Source organism: Chlamydomonas reinhardtii, chromosome 14 (genome assembly GCF_000002595.2).
Source record: "Chlamydomonas reinhardtii strain CC-503 cw92 mt+ chromosome 14, whole genome shotgun sequence".
Taxonomy (NCBI): Eukaryota; Viridiplantae; Chlorophyta; class Chlorophyceae; order Chlamydomonadales; family Chlamydomonadaceae; genus Chlamydomonas; species Chlamydomonas reinhardtii.
The window spans coordinates 2587757-2604978 of NC_057017.1; the positions used below are offsets into that span (position 1 = coordinate 2587757).

The following is a 17222-nucleotide window of genomic DNA, read 5'->3' on the forward strand; positions in this document are numbered from 1 at the left end:
GTGCCGGCGTGCGGGTGGGCGCTGGACGAAGGGACGGGTGGGCGGGCGGGTAGGAGGGGATGGGCGGGTGTGCCGGTGTGGACTTGCGGGTGTTGGGGTGGTACGGGTGCGGTGTTTGCCACCGTGCCTCCGAAGATTTCCGCTTTGCAGCGTGTAAGTCAATCCTCACACGTGCTCCCACCACCGCTCCTGCTTGCACCAATTCCACCCCACAGGGGCACGCACTGCACGGGACCATCCGCGAGCTGGCGGCTGCGGAGAAGGCGGCGCGCGCTGCGGCGGAGGGCGCGGCGGCGGAGGCGGACGAGGCGCGGCTGGCGGTGGCGGCGGCGCAGCGGCAGGCGGCGGAGGTGGCGGCGCAGTTGGCGCACAGCCGGAGCGAGATCGAGCTGTACACGCAGGAAATCGAGGTGCGGCGCCTCGGGCTAAAGTAGCCGTGGCCGTGGCCGTGGCCGTGGCCGTAGCCGTGGCCGTAGCCGTGCCAACTGACAATAGCAAAACCCTTCCTTGCCGCGCGCACTTGGTTGCCCTCTCTCACGTCGTGCTCACAATTGCCCTTGCACGACCTCCTCCTCCTCCGGGCCCTGCGCCTGCGCACCTGCCCTGCACTTGCGCACCTGCCCACAGTGCCCAGTCGTCTCTTACTCTCACCCTCCTCACGTCCCACCCGCACACACACACACACACACACACACACACACAACCTCAACTAATCATGAATGTAACCCCACCTGCACCCCGTCGGTCATCGGTGCGCGCAACACCACACCTGCTGTCTACTTCGCTACACTTGTCTGTACCAATCCTTGTAACCCCCACCCCCTAACGCCTGATGTTCCGCAAGATGGTCTACCGTCTACCACTTCCTTAACTAATCATGAATGTTAACCCCCCCCCTCATTACAGGCCATGGCCTCCGCCTACGAGGAGCTGCAGGCCCAGAACGGGCGGCTGGTGGCGCTGCTGGCGGACAAGGACGAGGCCACAAACGCGGTGGTGGCGGAGCGGCTCAAGGTAGGGGGGGGGCGGGGGGGGGGCGGAGGGGGTGGAGGGGTTTGAGATACAGGGGGGTGGTGGCGGAGGCGGCTCGAAGGTGGCGGGGGGTGGGGGGGAGGCGGAGGGGGTGGAGGGGTTTGAGATACAGGGGGTGGTGGCGGAGGGGTTCAAGGTAGGTGATGGAGACGGTGGGGCTCAAGGTAGGGGGTGGAGGCGGAGGGAGAGGTGGGGCGGGGCGGGGCGGGGCGGGGCGGGATGCCGAGGCCGAGGCCAGGACCACACAGCACAGCATGCAGGGCACGGCCGTCCCGCCACTCCATCCCACAATCAATCCTTCTTGCAACACCACCCTTCACCTTCACTTCTTCAACAATCATGAATGTAACCCCCCCCCCGCGTCTACGCTGCTACTGTACCTGTCTACGACTTCACTTCTTAATTAATCATGAATGTAACCCCCCTGCAGCTGTCCCAGGAGGTGCCGCAGCTAACGGAGGCCGCCGCCGCCGCGCGCGCCGAGGCGGAGCGGCTGCAGCGCGAGGTGGCGGAGGCGGCGGGGGTGCGCGAGGCGCTGGAGCGGGACCTGGCGCGACTGGCGGGCGAGCTGGCACAGGTGGGCTGGGTTGGGTTGGATTGGTTGCAGCGATGTATGGCACGAATGTATGGCTTCTGCGGGTTTTGTAAGAGAGGCTGTTGGGAGGCAGACAGAGACTGTCCTCATCTCGCCCACATCCCTAAAACTCCGCACATCCCCCCGCATCTCCGCCGACCTCCGCACATCTCCACACATTCCCCAACACCTCCCCGATCTCCATACAACTCCCCGCATCTCCGCACATCTCGCCCGCATCTCCCCGCATCGCCCCACATCTCCCCCGCATCTCCGCACCCGCACCACAGGCCAAGGAGCAGCTGCGGGCGGGCACCCTCAAAATCGAGGCGGCGTCACTAGAGGTAGGCGGGGGAGAGGGAGATGGCCGGTAGCAACTTGGGTGCGCACACAACCCATTCGCCGTCTTCGGCTTGGTCGTGCAGCTTGTGCGAACGGCGATGGGTTGTGTGCTCACCCAAGGTGCTTGTCATCGTCGTAAAGCCACGCCAGACCGCGGTAGACCTCCAACATGGCTTCGCAATAAACTCCTGCAGTCGGCACTCAGCACCACGTGGCTCTCGCGCCCCCGCACCCTCTGCCTCGCCTTCCCTCCTTAAATAATCATGAATGTAACCCCCCAAGATTGTATACCGTCTACCACTTCCTCCAAAATAAGCTATGAATGTAACCCCCTCCCCGTCGGTAACGCTTGATGTTCCGCAAGATGGTCTACCGTCTACCACTTCCTTAACTAATCATGATTGTAACCCCCCCCCCCCGCAGGTGAAGCGGCGCGAGGACGCGCTGGCGGCGCTGCAGCAGCAGCTGGAGGGCGCGGCGCGGCAGGTGGACCTGAAGCGACAGGCGCTGGAGGTGAGGGGGGGAGGGAGGGAGGGAGGGAGGGAGGGAGGGAGGGAGGGAGGGAGGGAGGGAGGGAGGAGGGAGGGAGGGAGGGAGGGAGGGAGGGAGGGAGGGAGGGAGGGAGGGAGGGAGGAGCTGGTGGGGGAGGAGATGCTTTTGGAAAGATCCACCCACAAGCGAACAAGCAGTCGGCAAACAAGCTGTAGGGCTAGGGGCAGTGGGCCGGGTGACCTGAAGGCAGGCGTGAGGCGCCTACAGCGCCGCACCTGGTCTTGCGTCCTCACCCCCGCGTCATACGCATATGCTGCAAACACACGGCACCCGCTGACGACCCGTACTGCACTAAACGTCGCCGCGTCTCCCTCGCCTGGCCGCCACCCCCACACGTCTACTATGCGACTGTACCTGCCTACGCTTTCACTTCTTAATTAATCATGAATGTAACCCCCCCACACCCCATCGCAGGAGGCGGACCAGAAGCATGTCAAGGAGAAGAGCAAGCGACAGCGCGTGGAGGAGGAGGTCAAGGTGAGGGCGGCAGCGGCAGGGGCAGCAGCAGGGGCAGCAGCAGCGGGAGGGCACTCAGGGGGGTGTTCTGGGGCCGAGTTTTGTGGGGCCGGGGATTCTGGGGGAGGGGATTCTGGGGAATGCGACGCGACACGGCAGGCGCAGCTTGCCAAGAGGCAGTTTGTAGGTCTGGCCCACAGTGCACCCACAACCAGCAGCTGCTTTCTTCCAGCGGTGGCGCGCACGGCTTTCACATTGCGACACCACTCCTGCGGTGCCCATCTGACTTGCCCTCGTTAATCCTGTGCTCGTCCTCCCACTCACTCCCCCACCCACCCTCTCTCCTCTACTCCCACCCTCCCACTCCTGCGCCGCAGTCGCTGCAGGGCAAGGTGGAGAAGCTGAAGAAGGCCGCCACGCCCTCGGGCGCAGCCAGAGAGCTGCAGGTGGGCGGTTGGGGGGAGGCGGGTCGGGGGCGGGTCGGGGGGCGGGCGATTCGGGGCGCCCGTGGGCACGGGAGTGAGTAATTTTAACCCCAAAGTAAACCATTGCGAACCCAGTTGGGGGGCGGGCAGGGCGCCTCAACAAGGCGTATGGGACTGCTGCATGCGGTTTGCGGGCGGTGGCTGCTGCGTGCGCCGGGTGCCACGGTGCTGTCTCGCGCGGCGTCCCGGCACATGGCCAAGGTGCCCAACAAGCCAACCAGCGCGCAATCAACCCAAACCCGCATTGCTGAACCCAAACCGCTCAACCTCTCTCTCAAGCCCCAACCCAAAACCAGACACAGCCCAAAGCCCAAACCCAACCCAAACTCAACCGCCCCCGCGCAGGAGGAGGTGGACGCCATGCGTCAGTTGCTCAACTGCAACGTGTGCCACGAGCGCCAGAAGAACCGCATCATCACCAAGTGCTGTCACGTGTTCTGTGACGTGTGCATTGACCGCACCCTCACTGCGCGCAACCGCAAGTGCCCGGGCTGCGGCATCGTGTTCGCCAAGGTGAGGCGATGACGGGTTGGGGCGGGGCGATGGCGTGGGGGAGTTATAGGCCGGGGGGGGGGGTTGGGGCGGGGGATTGCAGGGCGGTGGGAGTTGGGGCGTTGGGGTGGATGGTGGAATGCGGTGCGTCAAGGCTCGAGGGATGAGTCAGGGCTGGTCAGGGAGGCGTGTTGCGCGGTTGAGGGCGGTAACACGTGACTGTAGTGTAACAGGCATGTGCCTTACCCCGCTCTGTCCTTGTCTGCAGGGTGACATTAAAACCTTCTTCTTCACCTGATTCAGCCACTGCTCATTGTACGATACGTGTTGGCGACCGGAGCGACGTGTGAAAAAGAAAAGGCATTCTCTGAGTCGCAGACTGTTTCGCGTGTATGCTGATGATGTGATGGGCTCGGCTCTTCAAATGGTTTGGCGAGGCTTGCTCTGTTACCGCCAGGGCTCTTTATGCAGGGGTTGAGAAGCAGGAGCGGCGGAGCATGTGCAGGGGGGGCGATGACGGCGCTTGCCGCGCTTTGTCACGCGGCGCGTTGGCTGGCGGTATGGGCGAGGGCTGCTGCGCGCAGCCGGGCTGAGGCAGTGCTGCTGTGAACTCTGGGGCCCGTACCGTAGTGCCGCGGCAGGAAAGCGGACAGTGTTAACGGACGAACGTGGCTGAGCAGTCGGCGACCGTGTTCAGTCCCTTGGGACTGGAACTGGACTGGGAGCACCACACGCCTCCTGTCCGGGCTGAACAGGGCGCCCCAAAACCGCACGCTTCAGGATATGATTGCTGGTTCGCTTGCATGGGGTGGTGATGCGGTCAGGATCCGGCTGGCAATGCCGATGGCCGGTGCAAGGCAGGCCCTCGTGTGATGCACGGGCCAATGTGTCCATGACGTGTCAATGGCGAGGTTTCAAGAGCCCCGTCGCGTTTGTTGCAGCTTGGTAACGTGATGTGCCTACAAGTGGTGCAATTGTGCAGTGTCAGCAGAAAGCTTGCCTGGGCCTTGGGGCTGGGGGCTGCGGTGCCGCGTGTACGGCAGACAGCGTTTGGCTTCGGCGCGGCACGCGCGCAAGGGGAGTGCGCCCGCTGTCGCGGCGAGGCTTACGTGCATTTGGTATATGGCTGCTGGGTGCTGGCCGATGGCTGCTGGGTGGCTGCTGGGCGCAGGGGTGCAACAGTTTGCCCGGGCCAGGACATGCGCCTGGGATGCCGTGCGTGCTAGGTGGAGGCAGGTTGTCGATCGTTGTTACAGATTGGTTGTGCGCAGATCCAGTCCCGCAACGAGACTCAGGCAACTAGTGAGCCGTGGAGACCCGTCGCGTCTTGCCTGCCGGTATCGCCTGCGGATGTGCGGGAGGGAGGCAGGCTCTAGTCGAAGCGGGCAGTGTAGGAACTGCTGAGGGCCGACACTGCTGCAGAGTGCACTAGTACAGGCTAGACTTAGAGGGGGCCATAATGCGCTGATGCAGTACCGGTGATACCGTACACGGCGACGTTCGCTTGCGCGGCGCGCCAGGGGTGGTGGTGCTGGTGCTGCCTTGACGCGGGGTGTGCCTACCTGTGCCGAGCGCCTCTGGGCGTGATGCTCGCCGCGACCGCGATTCTTGCTTTGGTTGGTGCCATGGAGAACAGCAGAAGGACTCATGGCGGCGATGGGATGCATCTAATGCGGCATCTGCAAAAGGAGCCGCCACACCGGGCCACACCAATGCGACGATGCTCTCTGGCTTTCAGAAGCGCTCGCGGTGTCCTTCGTAAATGCCTCACATGGCGTAAAGCGCGTACGGTGGATCCTAGATAGGCACCTGCCCGCTGCGCAACGTTGGTGTGTGTGTGTGCTTTGCAACAGCCGGGCACAACACAAGCGTACATGCAGACAGTGGTGCGGATGTGTACGAACGTGTGCTCGAGCATGTAGACAGGGGCGCAGGCGTGTCCTTGCCTAGTTAGTAAGACGGACTATAAGACTGCCATGTGCGCGGGTGCCACGGAACTGCGTTGCGCTTTGGGGGGGAGGGGGGCCACGTTTGTGTCTGATGATGATAATGCGTTACAGGGTTGGAAGTGTGCATTCCTGAACCTGTAACGACACTAACTGAGCCAGTGCGTGTCTGTGTGGCATTGCATTGACTGTGGAATGGATGGGTGGACGAATGAAGCGCTTTAGTGACTTGCCTCAAGTGGCAATCCTTCAGTTGGGCGAGCAACCTTGCCTGCTGAGTGTCTGTGTTACACGAGTGTGCGCAAGGGAAGAAACACGCAGCACTGTGTAGGCGACAAGTGCCTGTAAGTGTGTGTGTTGAAGGGACGGGCAGTGCTCAGGGTGTTATCCCTGGGCGAAGGTGGCGGCAGACGGGTTACGTGGAACCATTTACCCCAATACCCGGAGACGATGACAAGGCCGCGGTGTCTGTCGGGTGGAAGTAACACCGGACCGTGGCGGCGAGGACAGAAGTGCAGCACCAATTGCGTTGTACAGTTCGCAGTTACCGGTAACGCAAGTGTCGTGCATACTTCTGGTTGCGACCGCACTCGCGCGCGGGCCGTGTGTGAGCCTTGGGATCCAACCGCAATGCTTGGATTCGGTATCCCCATTGGCATGCCTTCCTTCATTGCGCGTGGGCCGAACTGTGCTGGCATTGCCTGCCTGATGATTCGCGCTTGCCGTGCGATGGATGGCGTGGTGCAGCCAAGGATTATGAAGTGCCTATGGTAGGCATTGCTGTTCGGTGGGGCTGTGACCAAAAGCGCCATACCCCCAGTCCCCCGCCAAATATTTGCGCGTGAAACAGTCGTGTGACTAGCTTGTGGAGTAACGGGGCTGCCCTGGAATCGTCTGATGTCGCTGGGGGCACACTAGGACTGTATGAGGACGTTCACAAGTGCTGTAACCGCGGTTACCTTGTGTGCTGCAGAACTCAATCAACTGCTCAGGCACGCGCTAACTCTGGTGACGGCCTTGAGTCTTGTGAGCGGGAAAGCTTGAGTCCTGACGGGGCTTGAGGGAAGGGGGATACTTGGGTTGATGGCTTGCGCTGACAAGGTGTGTCGCCCGAAGTATGAGCCCTTGGGTGTCCCTCATCGTGGTGGTAGCGAAGAGGGAACGGCCAGCTACGCCCTTGTGTTGACCTGAAGGTGAATAACGCGGTCACTACATTGTCACGATAAGGTATGCATGTTACCGTACCCGCTGGGGTGCATCCAGGACATTCTGGACAGCAGCGTGCCTCGGTATGCATGTGCGTGCGTGTGGTGCGGTGGCCACAGCCTCCGCCCCGCTGTCGGTGCGTGCGTGCGCGCGCTGCTGCGTGCTGCGTGCGTGGTTTGTGGTCTGCGCCCTTATGCTGCCTCATCCTTGCTACTGTATCTGCAGAAGAAGGCATGCCGTCTGAAGCATTACAGTAATAATTGGGGCGCAGGGATGCACATACATCTTTCTTTGACAGCAACAGTACGGCTACCATACATGGATGGGCAGCACCGCAGCAGTAATCCTGGCAACGCTCACATCGCAAGTAATGTTGTCAAAAAGTGCACCAACAATGTACTCGCAGCACCTGGCTGCAACTACGTAGGCGCTTCGTCCCAGTCATGGCACCGCGCGCGCCCCAACCAAACAACGTCATGAATTCTAATAAGTGCATGTATGTTGCAAGGACGAAAGGCGCAAGATAGGCAGTCTGACCCGTGTGGAAACGTATGTACACTGGCGCCCACGTTAGGACCAGACGTGGGACCAGACACCCCGCATGGAGCGGCAGTCGGTCCACTGCCGCCGCCGGCACAAGCACAGAAAAACGCACACGTACGCACGCACGCACACAGAGAGAGGTACACACCTGTCCTGCCAGGGATGGTTGCCGCACACACTCAACCTCATGTACCCATGCCGGCAAACGCACGATGCCCGGGCGCGTTACAAAAAGTGCACACAGTGTGCAACATGCCGCTTTAGCGGGCAGTAAGAATGCAATTCCGCATTTCATTCCACATCACGGTCTGGTCTTGATTGGGGTTGTGGACACCGGACAGTGCGTCAACCGCGCACTCCGCCGCCCCCGCTCACGCCCGCAACACGGTAAGCGAGTCCTCAACTGTTCGACCCCAACTGCAAAACCCACAGCAGCCACGTCATGCCGTCAACGCCACCAAGTCGTGAAAACAAACAACTGCAACCCTAGGTTCCGCAAATGCATTGGGCGATGCATGCCCAAACATTATTATTGTAGGCGCAGTGTCCAGCCATATCCTCTCACCACCAGGTAGCCCGGCCGCGGCACCCATAACAAGTAAGTTGCGCGAGATGTCGCAGCAACAATGACGCGCGTTGGCGCGCACTACAGCCTACTGACGGCCGGCTGCTGCATCAGCAGCAGGCCGTGAGAGACGCAAGTAAGGGCAACGCCGCTCGCTCATCATCGCCTCACACCGCCGCGCGGATGCGGCGGCGCTGGTGCTGGTGCTGACCCAGCAGCTGGGTGCGGCGGTGGTGCCCAGAGGCGCCTGGAGGAGGCGGAGGCCGCTTCTTGGGCGGCTTGGGCGGCGGCGGCGACTTGACGGCGGCCGCCAGCGGCGGGGGCGGCGAGGTCAGCAGCGGCACGGGCGACTTGGCAGGCGGTGGGGGCGACTTGAGCGGTGGCGGTGACTTGAGCGGTGGCGGCGACTTGAGCGGTGGCGGTGACTTGGGCGGCGGCGGCGACTTGACAGGTGGCGGGGGAGATCTGACGGGTGGGGGCGGCGGGGGTGACTTGGTGGGGGGAGGAGGAGGCGGAGACTTGGCGGGCGGCGGGGAGCGCACGCCGCCGCAGTCCGTGTCCGCTTCATCGGCGTAGCCGTCACAGTCATCGTCGATCTGCGTGTCATGCAAACGACGGAGGAGTGACAGGTCAGCAAGCAGGTGACGCAAATGCGACGGGCATGCCGCTGCATCATGGTGCCATCGATGGGTGGCGCATGTGCTCGAGATGGAGGTGTGGGGCACGGCCATCCCCGCCCCGTGCCACCGCCACCGCCACCGCAGCCGCCAATGCGACCGCCAACGCCACCGCGACTGCAACCGCCAGCCCCAATGCCACACCTATCCCTCCCTCCCTCAACCCTCCCCGCTCCCCTGATCCCATTCCCATACAAACACGAGTGACACCCTCCCTGCCTCCCTCCCTCCCTCCCCAGGGCCCTCAGGCGCCACCACGCACGCACCCCGTTGCTGCAGCCGCCCTCCGCGTCGCTCTCCTTGGCGACCGCGAAGTAGCAGACGGTGAGGGTGGCGGAGGCGGCGTCCAGCGACAGCGGCTTGATGTGGAGGCCGTTGACGGAGGTGCGGCCGCCCGCCAGAGGGCCGAAGTCGAACCTGGGGCATGTGTGTGCGTGCGTGCGTGCGTGCGTGTGTGTGTGTGTGTGTGTGTGTGTGTGTGTGTGTGTGTGTGTGTGTGTGTGTGTGTGTGTGTGTGCGCGCGCGTGTGCGTGTGTGTGTGTGTGTGTGTGTGTGTGTGTGTGCGCGCGCGTGTGCGTGTGTGTGTGTGCGCGCGCGTGTGCGTGTGTGTGTGTGTGTGTGTGCGCGCGCGTGTGCGTGTGTGTGTGTGTGCGCGCGCGTGTGCGTGTGTGTGCGCGCGTGTGCGTGTGTGTGTGTATGCCTCGCCAGGCCCCGTGCCTGCCGAGGACCGCCGCCCCCTCACCTGAATGCGGTGTTGACGTCCATGCCCTGCACGGAGCCGGCCCGGGTGCCCAGGATGGCAATGAGCGACGTCTTCATGGCGGCGTCGCCCGGGTCGGGCCGCGGCGGCGACCGCAGCGTGGCGTTGAAGTTGTGGATGTAGATCTGACGCGGAGGGGTTAAATTATGATTATATATTGAAAGAAGTGGACGCGTAGCCAGGAACAGTACCGTAGTATAGCAGGCGCGTTATGGGCCGGGGAATGAGTGCGGTTGGGGGGGGGGGTACAGGTTGGGCGTGATGTTGGGTGGCCGCTAGCTCGCCCGAAATGAATGCGATGGCGTGCGTGCGCGTTCGAAGGCCAGCAAGCGGAGAGGACCCAGACACGGCGCGCTCGCGTGCGTGTCCGTGCACGTGTCCGTGCAAGTCCCCACGCCCGTGCAAGTCCCCACGCCGCCAGCCGCCCCACCACGGGGCTCCCCGGCCTCTCGACAAAAGGGGTGACAACGGGCCCGTACATTTCTGTCGCTTGGGCTCGGCCACATCAACCCCCCGTTTAGTTTGGGCTGGTATTTCCAACCCCCCCCCCCAAACCAATGCCCTCTGTCCCCCACTCCGCGCACACCCTCCCGACAGGCGCACATGCGCACGCATGCACGGGCACACACACCTTCTTGCTCATGTCGGTCGTCAGGCCCGAGTCAAAGCCGGGCGCGGGCTGCCGCACCCTGTGTGTATGAGGATGTGTGTTTATAAAGACCGTAGCCGGGCGGGGGGCAGGCGCGCGCACACAGGCCAGTCTCCAAACAAGCAAGACAGGGGCCGCGTGAATCAGGATGGAGGACATCAAGGGGCCAAGCCAGGTTACCGCGTGACCTAAGGAGCGCATGTGACCTAAGGAGCGCATGTGACCTAAGGAGCGCATGTGACCTAAGGAGCACGGGGGAAAGCAGCACCCGCGCGCTGACGCGCCCCTGACGCACCCGCCCGCCCCCCCCCCCCCACCTGTAGCTGACAAACAGCTGGTTGGTGCGGTTGAGCGGCTGCGCGTTGGCGGGCCAGGAGGGCTTGTAGGCGGGCAGGCTGGTCACGTTGATGTACAGGAAGTTGGTGTCAGTCGCGTGCTGTTGGGCGCGTGTGTTAAAGAGCACAAGGAAAGCATTGGGCATGTGTGTGTGTGTGTGTGTGTGTGTGGCGGGGGCAGGGGGCGTGACACAGGGGCGAGTAAGGAGGGGAAACCACACACGAGTGAGGGGAATGGGGGTCACGAGCTCCCTGGGCAAAATGCGCTGCACTGCGCTGCCGTGTTGCGGAGGCACAAGGGCAAGGGGACGGGACCCGTGCGCCACTACCAGCCCCCCCCCCCCCACACACACACGTCCTCCCCACCATGGATGGCAGTATGAGTGTGACCGGGTAGCCGGGCACCAGGTCCTCAGTCAGGTTGAAGGAGGCGGCGGGCAGCACCCAGCCAGCCTTGTAGGCCTGCGGTGTGTGTGTGTGTGTGTGTGTGTGTGTGTGTGTGTGTGTGTGTGTGTGTGCGTGTGTGTGCGCGTGTGTATATGTAAGGGGGGTCACAGAATGAAGAACAGGTGTGGATGCGGAAGACCGTGAAAGCGATCAGGTCCGGGCCCCCGCCTCCTGCACCAAGCACCCCCTTCTGCACCCAGCGCCGGGCGGCTGCGGCGCATGGGGTGGGGTGGGGTGGAGGGCGGGAACCTTGCCTAGGTGCGAGCGAGTGCTCCGCAGCCGTTGCTGCCTGCCTCGTCCTCGTCATTCTGCACCCAGCACCACACACACACACACACGCGCGCGCGCACACACACACACACACACGCACGCACCCTCCTCGCCCTCACCCACCTCCGCCGCGCCCAGACAGATCATGGTCTTGTTCTGGTAGTCGTCATTTTGGACCCAGCCTGGCGGGGCGTGTGGCGTGTGTGTGTGTGTGTGTGTGGCGTGTGTGCGTGTATGGGGGGGAGAGCTGTAAATACCAGTCCAAACTGAACCAAACTAAGCCAAACTAGCGGAGGGAGGGGGGGAGGGGATGGGAGAGCGTGGCCAGGGGTGCAGTGGGGGTGTGCCGGGTTTTGCAGGTGGCGCGAAGGCGAAGGTAGGTACGGAGACAGAACCATCGCCACACCGAACCCGCATCGCTATGGTATGAACAACCTCCACCCCCACCCCCAGCCCACCCTCCCCACCCCCTCCCCACCTGTTCCCATGGGGTCCGTGAAGTCCTCGTACTCCTGGTTCACGCCGTCTATCCAGCGGTTGGCGTGCTGCAGACCGGCGGTTGGGGTTTGGGTCAGGTTTGCAGGAGGGGAAGCGTGGGCAGGGCGCCCAGTGGCTCGGTGAGTGCATGCCAAAATCGCTAGTTTCAACACACACGCACACGCACTCACACACACACACACGCACTCACTCACACACACACACACACACACACGCACATTGTACACACACACGCACACACACACGCACACACACACACACACACGCACAAAACACGCACACAAAACACGCACACAAAACACGCACACAAAACACGCACACAAAACACGCACACACTCAGCTCACCTGCAGGCCGATGTTGTGTCCCAGTTCCTGGAACAGCACCTGCATGTCCACCTGTGTGCATGTGCGCATGCACGCGTACACACACGTAGGCGGAGGGAGAGGTGGGTTGGCATGAGGGTGCAAGGGGCCGTGGGTAGGCAAGGTGTGGGGTAGGAGATGGGCGGAAGAGCGCTCTTGACCCCCACTCTCACGCCCGGCCGCCCGCTGAGCCCCACCCTCACGCCCGGCCGCCCGCAGCCCCGCCCGCTTGCTGCCGGTGCCTCTCTCACACCCGACCCCTTCAAAAACAACTTCCCCGCCTCCCCCCGGTCTTTTTGCATTGGGTTCGGCTTAGTTCGGGCGGGTATCTACAACCCCCTCCCCCCCCAAACCACACACACATGCCGACACACAGCACACACGCGCACGATCTCACGTTGGTGTTGCTCATCTGGTTGATCCAGGTATTGCAGGAGGCATCACAGCCCACACTGGCCATACCCGGCCAGTCGCAGGCCTGTTTGTTTAGGGGGAGGCGAGGGATGACGGAGGAGGTGGGGTGAGGGGCACGAGAGGGATGAGGGATGGGGTCGGGTGAGGGGCGAGGTGGAGAGGAACTGAGGAAGGGGGGCTTGGTGGGAGCGCGCACCGCAGTGGAGCGGCGAGGACAAAACAATGGCGAACTCCGGAAATCCAACACGAAGAGCAGCAGGGCGTGCAGAAGAATGCGTTTAAACACATACAACGCACGCGCATCTCTGTGCAAAAAATGAACTAAGGAAGCACGTGTGTGTGTGTGTGTGCGTGTGTGTGTGTGTGTGTGTGCGCGCGCGCATGTCGCCGCACACACCTGGCGGTTGGGCAGGAACAGCACCTTGCGCTTGTAGGGCGTGGTGGAGGCCAGGCCCAGGTTCTGTGCGTGTGAGGGGACAGAGTGGGCACACGCATACCGTACATGAAACAAGGCGCTTGCGGGGGTGCTGCGTGTGTGGCGGTCAGCAACTGCAGCAAGGGCGTGCAGGGATGAGACGCCTCTCCCAGACCGTCGACATACCCGTGTGGATGAACGCCCGCCCTGTGTTTCTCTGTCTGCCCCATCCCCGCCCCCCGCTTGCAGCTAACGCCTCTGCCTGTGCTCCGCTAGTTTAGCTTGGTCTGGTTTGCCGTGGTTTGGGCTGGTGTTCATAAAAACCCCCACCCACCCCACCCCACCGTCTGCGCCTGCGCCAGTGCGTCCCGCATCCAGCCGTACAGCTCTGGTGCGTCGCAGCTGGTCTGGCTCTTGTACCAGGTCTGCACACCAGACGACGACGTCTGGTACAGCGCTCTGCATAATGGTAGCGGCGGCGGCGGAGCTATCAGTAAGGGGGGAGGGGGAGGGATGCACCGCCCGCCCGCTCTTTCCCTCCCCTCCTGGGTCTCCGGCCGCCTTCCCCTTTTGCCCATGCCTTCTGCCGCATCCATGCGTTTTGTCCACCCTCCCCGATGCCCCTCCCTCCACGCTCCCCAATGCCCCTCCCTCTGCCCCCCCTTACCCCCTCGTTTTAGCTGGGTTTGGTTTAGTTGAGGCTGGTATTTACACACACACACACACACACACCCCACGCCTCACGTGCAGGGCAGGCTGACCGCCGTGACCAGGTTGTTCTCGGGCCGGAACTGGACCTTGCCGTAGGAGCAGGTGGCGTAGTAGTGCTGCAGCGTCACGTTGCGGCTGTTGACGGCGGCGGACTGGTCGGGGTTGAACAGCGTGGAGCGCAGCTTCTGCAGGGCGGGGAGGAGTGGGGGTGGGGGAATGGGGGAGACAAGGGGGGAAATGGGGGAGAAATAAGGGAGAAGTGCGGGTAGGAATAGGGGAGGAATGGGGAGAAATGGGGGAGACGAGGGGGAAGACTGGGGGTGGGTGGGTTTGTTGTTGGGGGGGGGGGGTTGGCTTGCCCGCGCCCGTACGTACCCGGTGAGAATCAGCGGGGCTAAGGACCCTCCCCTCCCTGTCCTTTCTCCCTCCCTCCCTCCCTTCCCTCCCTCCCTCCCTCCCTCCCTCCCTCCCTCCCTCCCTCCCTCCCTCCCTCCCTCCCTCCCTCCCTCCCTCCCTTCCCTCCCTCCCTCCCTCCCTCCCTCCCCTCCCATGCCGCCGCCCCCTGCCCGCCCTGCGCCGCGCCCACGCACCGTGATGTCGATGCCGGGCCTGTTGCCGCACACAGTCGCCAGCATGACGATGGATGTGATGTTGACCGCCTTGCCATCCACAACAAAGTCTGCGGGCGTCGAGAGCGGGCGGGTGAAGGAAGGGCGGGTGAAGGAAGGGCTGGTGAAGGAAGGGCGGGTAAAGGAAGGGCGCATGAAGCAAGGGCGGGCGAAGGAAGGGCCGACATCAGGTTTCAGGCCACGCAACACGCAACACCCGGGAGGGGGTCACATGCGGGCGCCAAGGCACGAAGGCAGGGCCACGAGGGCGTGTTGCGGGTAAGCAGGAGGAAAGGGGCGGGGCAGAACCAGCAACCGTAAGCCACAACCAACAAACAATCTGAACCTGCCAGCCCCACCCGGCAGCAGCAGGTGGCCGACCAGGGGCGCCCGGTCCCAAACCAAACCCACACGCGCCACTTCGCAGGCCCCACACGGGCGGGCCCCTCGCGGCGTCCCGCGCTCACCCTTGCCCGAGGCGGTGGCGTTGCCCTCCGCCGCGGTGGGGTCGAAGCACAGCCCGGTGACTTCGTCGCAGTTGCTGAGCAGGTGCCGCCGCCCAGAGCCGCCGGGCGGCGCGGACGTCACCTTGAAACTCAACTGCGGGGCCGAGGGGCCGGGGAGGGGGACGGAGCGGGGCGGAGCGGGAGAGGCAAGGAGAGGGGGCGTTGCCGTGGCGCGTGTGGCTGAAAGTACAAGGGAGCTGTGCGTGGTGTGTGTGTGTGTGTGTGTGTGTGTGTGTGTGTGTGTGTGTGTGTGTGTGTGTGTGTGTTTGTGCAGGCCAGCGCATGTGTTTGGGCAGCGGGAGCAGCGCCACGCCCGAACCCCCTACATAAATACCTCCCCAGTCAGCTCATCGCCCGGCCCCCCGGTAGACCACTCCCCCGCACACGCTTCTTAAACAATCATGAATGTAAACCCCTACCCCCTCAACCCCCATCCCGCCCTCCACTTACCCGGTCACCGGTCTGGACGTCCGCTGTGTTCGCTAGCGAGCCCAGGCTGAAACTGGCCTTCAGGCTGTAGCCCGTGCTCTCGTTGGCAAACGTAACCGCATACGACATATAGGGTGCCGTACGGTTGGGGCTGTTGTGCAAGTGTGACGTGTACACCTCCACAGTGCCGGTTAGTGTGACCGGCACGACCGGCGGCGGCGGCGGCGGGTAGGTGGGAGGCTCGGGTGGCGGCATGGGCGTGTCGGGCGGGTTGGGGGCTGCACGTGTGTGTACGTTTGCCGACAGGGGAGGAGGCAGGGCAGAGGACAAGGGTGTGGGTCGGTCAAAGCGGTGGACAGGGCATGCCACATGGGATTTCCGGTCCCTTTTTGAGGCTCACACAGGCTGCATGCAAACCCGGGTCGCGTGTTAGGGGCGGCTCGGCTCTCAGTCCGCTCACCCATGCGGCACATGAGGTAGCCGTCCGTGTCTGCTATGATCTCGCCCTCTGCCGGCCGGCAGTGAGACAGCTCCAGAGAAACCTGCGGGAGGGCGATGGATAGTGTGTGGCGCGCGTGTGTGTGGCGTGGGTTTGTGTGTGTGTGTATGTGTGTGTGTGTGTCTGTGTGTGTGTATGTGTGTGTCTCTGTGTGTGGCGTGAGTGTGGCGCGCGTGCGGGGGGGGGGGGGGAAGCCCGAGCCCAGGGGGGGGGGGTCTGTTTGCCCAAGCCCAACCAAACAAATCACACACGCTGTGCACCCTGACCATCCTGACTCCAGTGCCGCCCCCCTCCCTCCTTGACAAGTGGAACCTATTTCATTGGCTCGAGCACATAACCCCCCTCCTTGTGCAAGGCGGACACCGCACACGCCACGCCCAACACTGACGCGCACGTCCCATGAATGGGAACCCACAATCCCTCTGCTGCTGCTGGGGGCTGCGAAATGGGGCGGGCTGTGTGCCCGGCCCTCGCTGTCGCACCTCCGATGGTGTCGGGTCGCCGGAGGTGTCTGTGCAGTATGCGCACAGCACGACGCAGCTGTCGGCGTCAAAGGTGCAGGTGTGGCAGCGCCTCAGGCCGCCGTTGGTGCGGTCGGAAGCTGCCAGGATGTGGCGCAATCCGAAGAAGCGGCAGAAGAGGTAGCCGGGCGGTGCGCCTGCGGATGCCGGACAGAACATTGGAGCGGGTAAGTAAAAGCGATGCTTGTTCCCTGGAGGAGAAATGCAGTTTTGGTGTAAAGGCTTGGGGAACCGGAGGGGACAGGTTGGGCCGGCCCGTGGGCGGCAAGGTTGGTGCAGGGCGCGTGGCAGGGAGTGTGGGGAGTGCTCGGCCGGGCTCGTACCTCCTCCTGAGCAGGCAACCAAGGCCCTTGGAGCGACTTTGGTTTCGACACCACTCGCTGGATGCTGTGTACGCACTTCTATTGGTGGCTGAGCTCAGGATTCTGCGGAGCCGGCCCGGTGCCCGGTCGTCCGGTAGACAAGCTCACCTGACGCAGTCTCCTCGCCCAAAGTCCGCCGAGTCACCATCGCTGGCTTGTCCAGTTCATCTTTGTAGTTGCGAACAGAGACTCCTGCGGACAGCGACCTTTAAGGCCCCGGCAAAGGAATGCATACATGCACGCGGAGAAACGCGTTGATTCTAAGTTGGCCTCACCATTCCTCATCCATAACTTCAGCCCAGGCGCTGATAGAGCTCTGGGAACAAGCGCTGATGCAAGAAGCGCGAGCAAAAGGCCTCGCGTAGACCAAGACCGCATCCTTTCAAAGCGCAGTCGCCTGGGACTGCCGGGTTCAGTTAAAACACCCCTTTACACAAGCAGCATAAAGACAGTAGGTCGCGACAGCAGCTCTGCAAGCGCGGGTGGCAGCTGTCGACGTCTGCGTGGAACGCGTTAGCTTCGCGTCTTTGCGTCTTCTAAGCAGTATACTGTACTTTGTAATATC

The 17222-nt window shown here is 63.1% G+C and overlaps 2 protein-coding genes across 2 annotated transcripts in view; one reads left to right on the plus strand and one right to left on the minus strand.

The window, feature by feature from the left end:
* The window catches only part of CHLRE_14g625802v5 (uncharacterized protein), an 11792-nt gene extending 4681 nt beyond the window's left edge, over window positions 1–7111 (plus strand). Inside the window, exons 9-17 of the mRNA XM_043070273.1 lie at window positions 216–410; window positions 907–1014; window positions 1463–1609; window positions 1897–1950; window positions 2372–2461; window positions 2915–2977; window positions 3334–3402; window positions 3787–3954; window positions 4202–7111. Of these exons, the coding sequence (XP_042916946.1) occupies window positions 216–410; window positions 907–1014; window positions 1463–1609; window positions 1897–1950; window positions 2372–2461; window positions 2915–2977; window positions 3334–3402; window positions 3787–3954; window positions 4202–4231 (924 nt within the window). The 3' untranslated portion in view covers window positions 4232–7111. The remainder of the gene's footprint in view (window positions 1–215; window positions 411–906; window positions 1015–1462; window positions 1610–1896; window positions 1951–2371; window positions 2462–2914; window positions 2978–3333; window positions 3403–3786; window positions 3955–4201) is intronic.
* A 210-nt stretch (window positions 7112–7321) lies between these two features.
* CHLRE_14g625850v5 (uncharacterized protein) lies at window positions 7322–17219 on the minus strand. Its single transcript, XM_043070274.1, has 20 exons — window positions 16933–17219; window positions 16766–16849; window positions 16257–16432; window positions 15736–15817; window positions 15297–15553; window positions 14808–14940; window positions 14323–14411; window positions 13766–13917; window positions 13366–13480; window positions 13004–13066; window positions 12590–12670; window positions 12175–12225; window positions 11810–11876; window positions 11455–11513; window positions 10981–11076; window positions 10597–10715; window positions 10262–10319; window positions 9613–9755; window positions 9137–9287; window positions 7322–8789 (listed from the first exon to the last, which is right to left on the minus strand). Exons 1-20 carry the CDS (start codon window positions 16940–16942, stop codon window positions 8361–8363), a joined length of 2415 nt encoding a protein of 804 aa, XP_042916947.1. The 5' UTR covers window positions 16943–17219; the 3' UTR covers window positions 7322–8360.
* Between the last annotated feature and the right edge of the window lie 3 nt (window positions 17220–17222).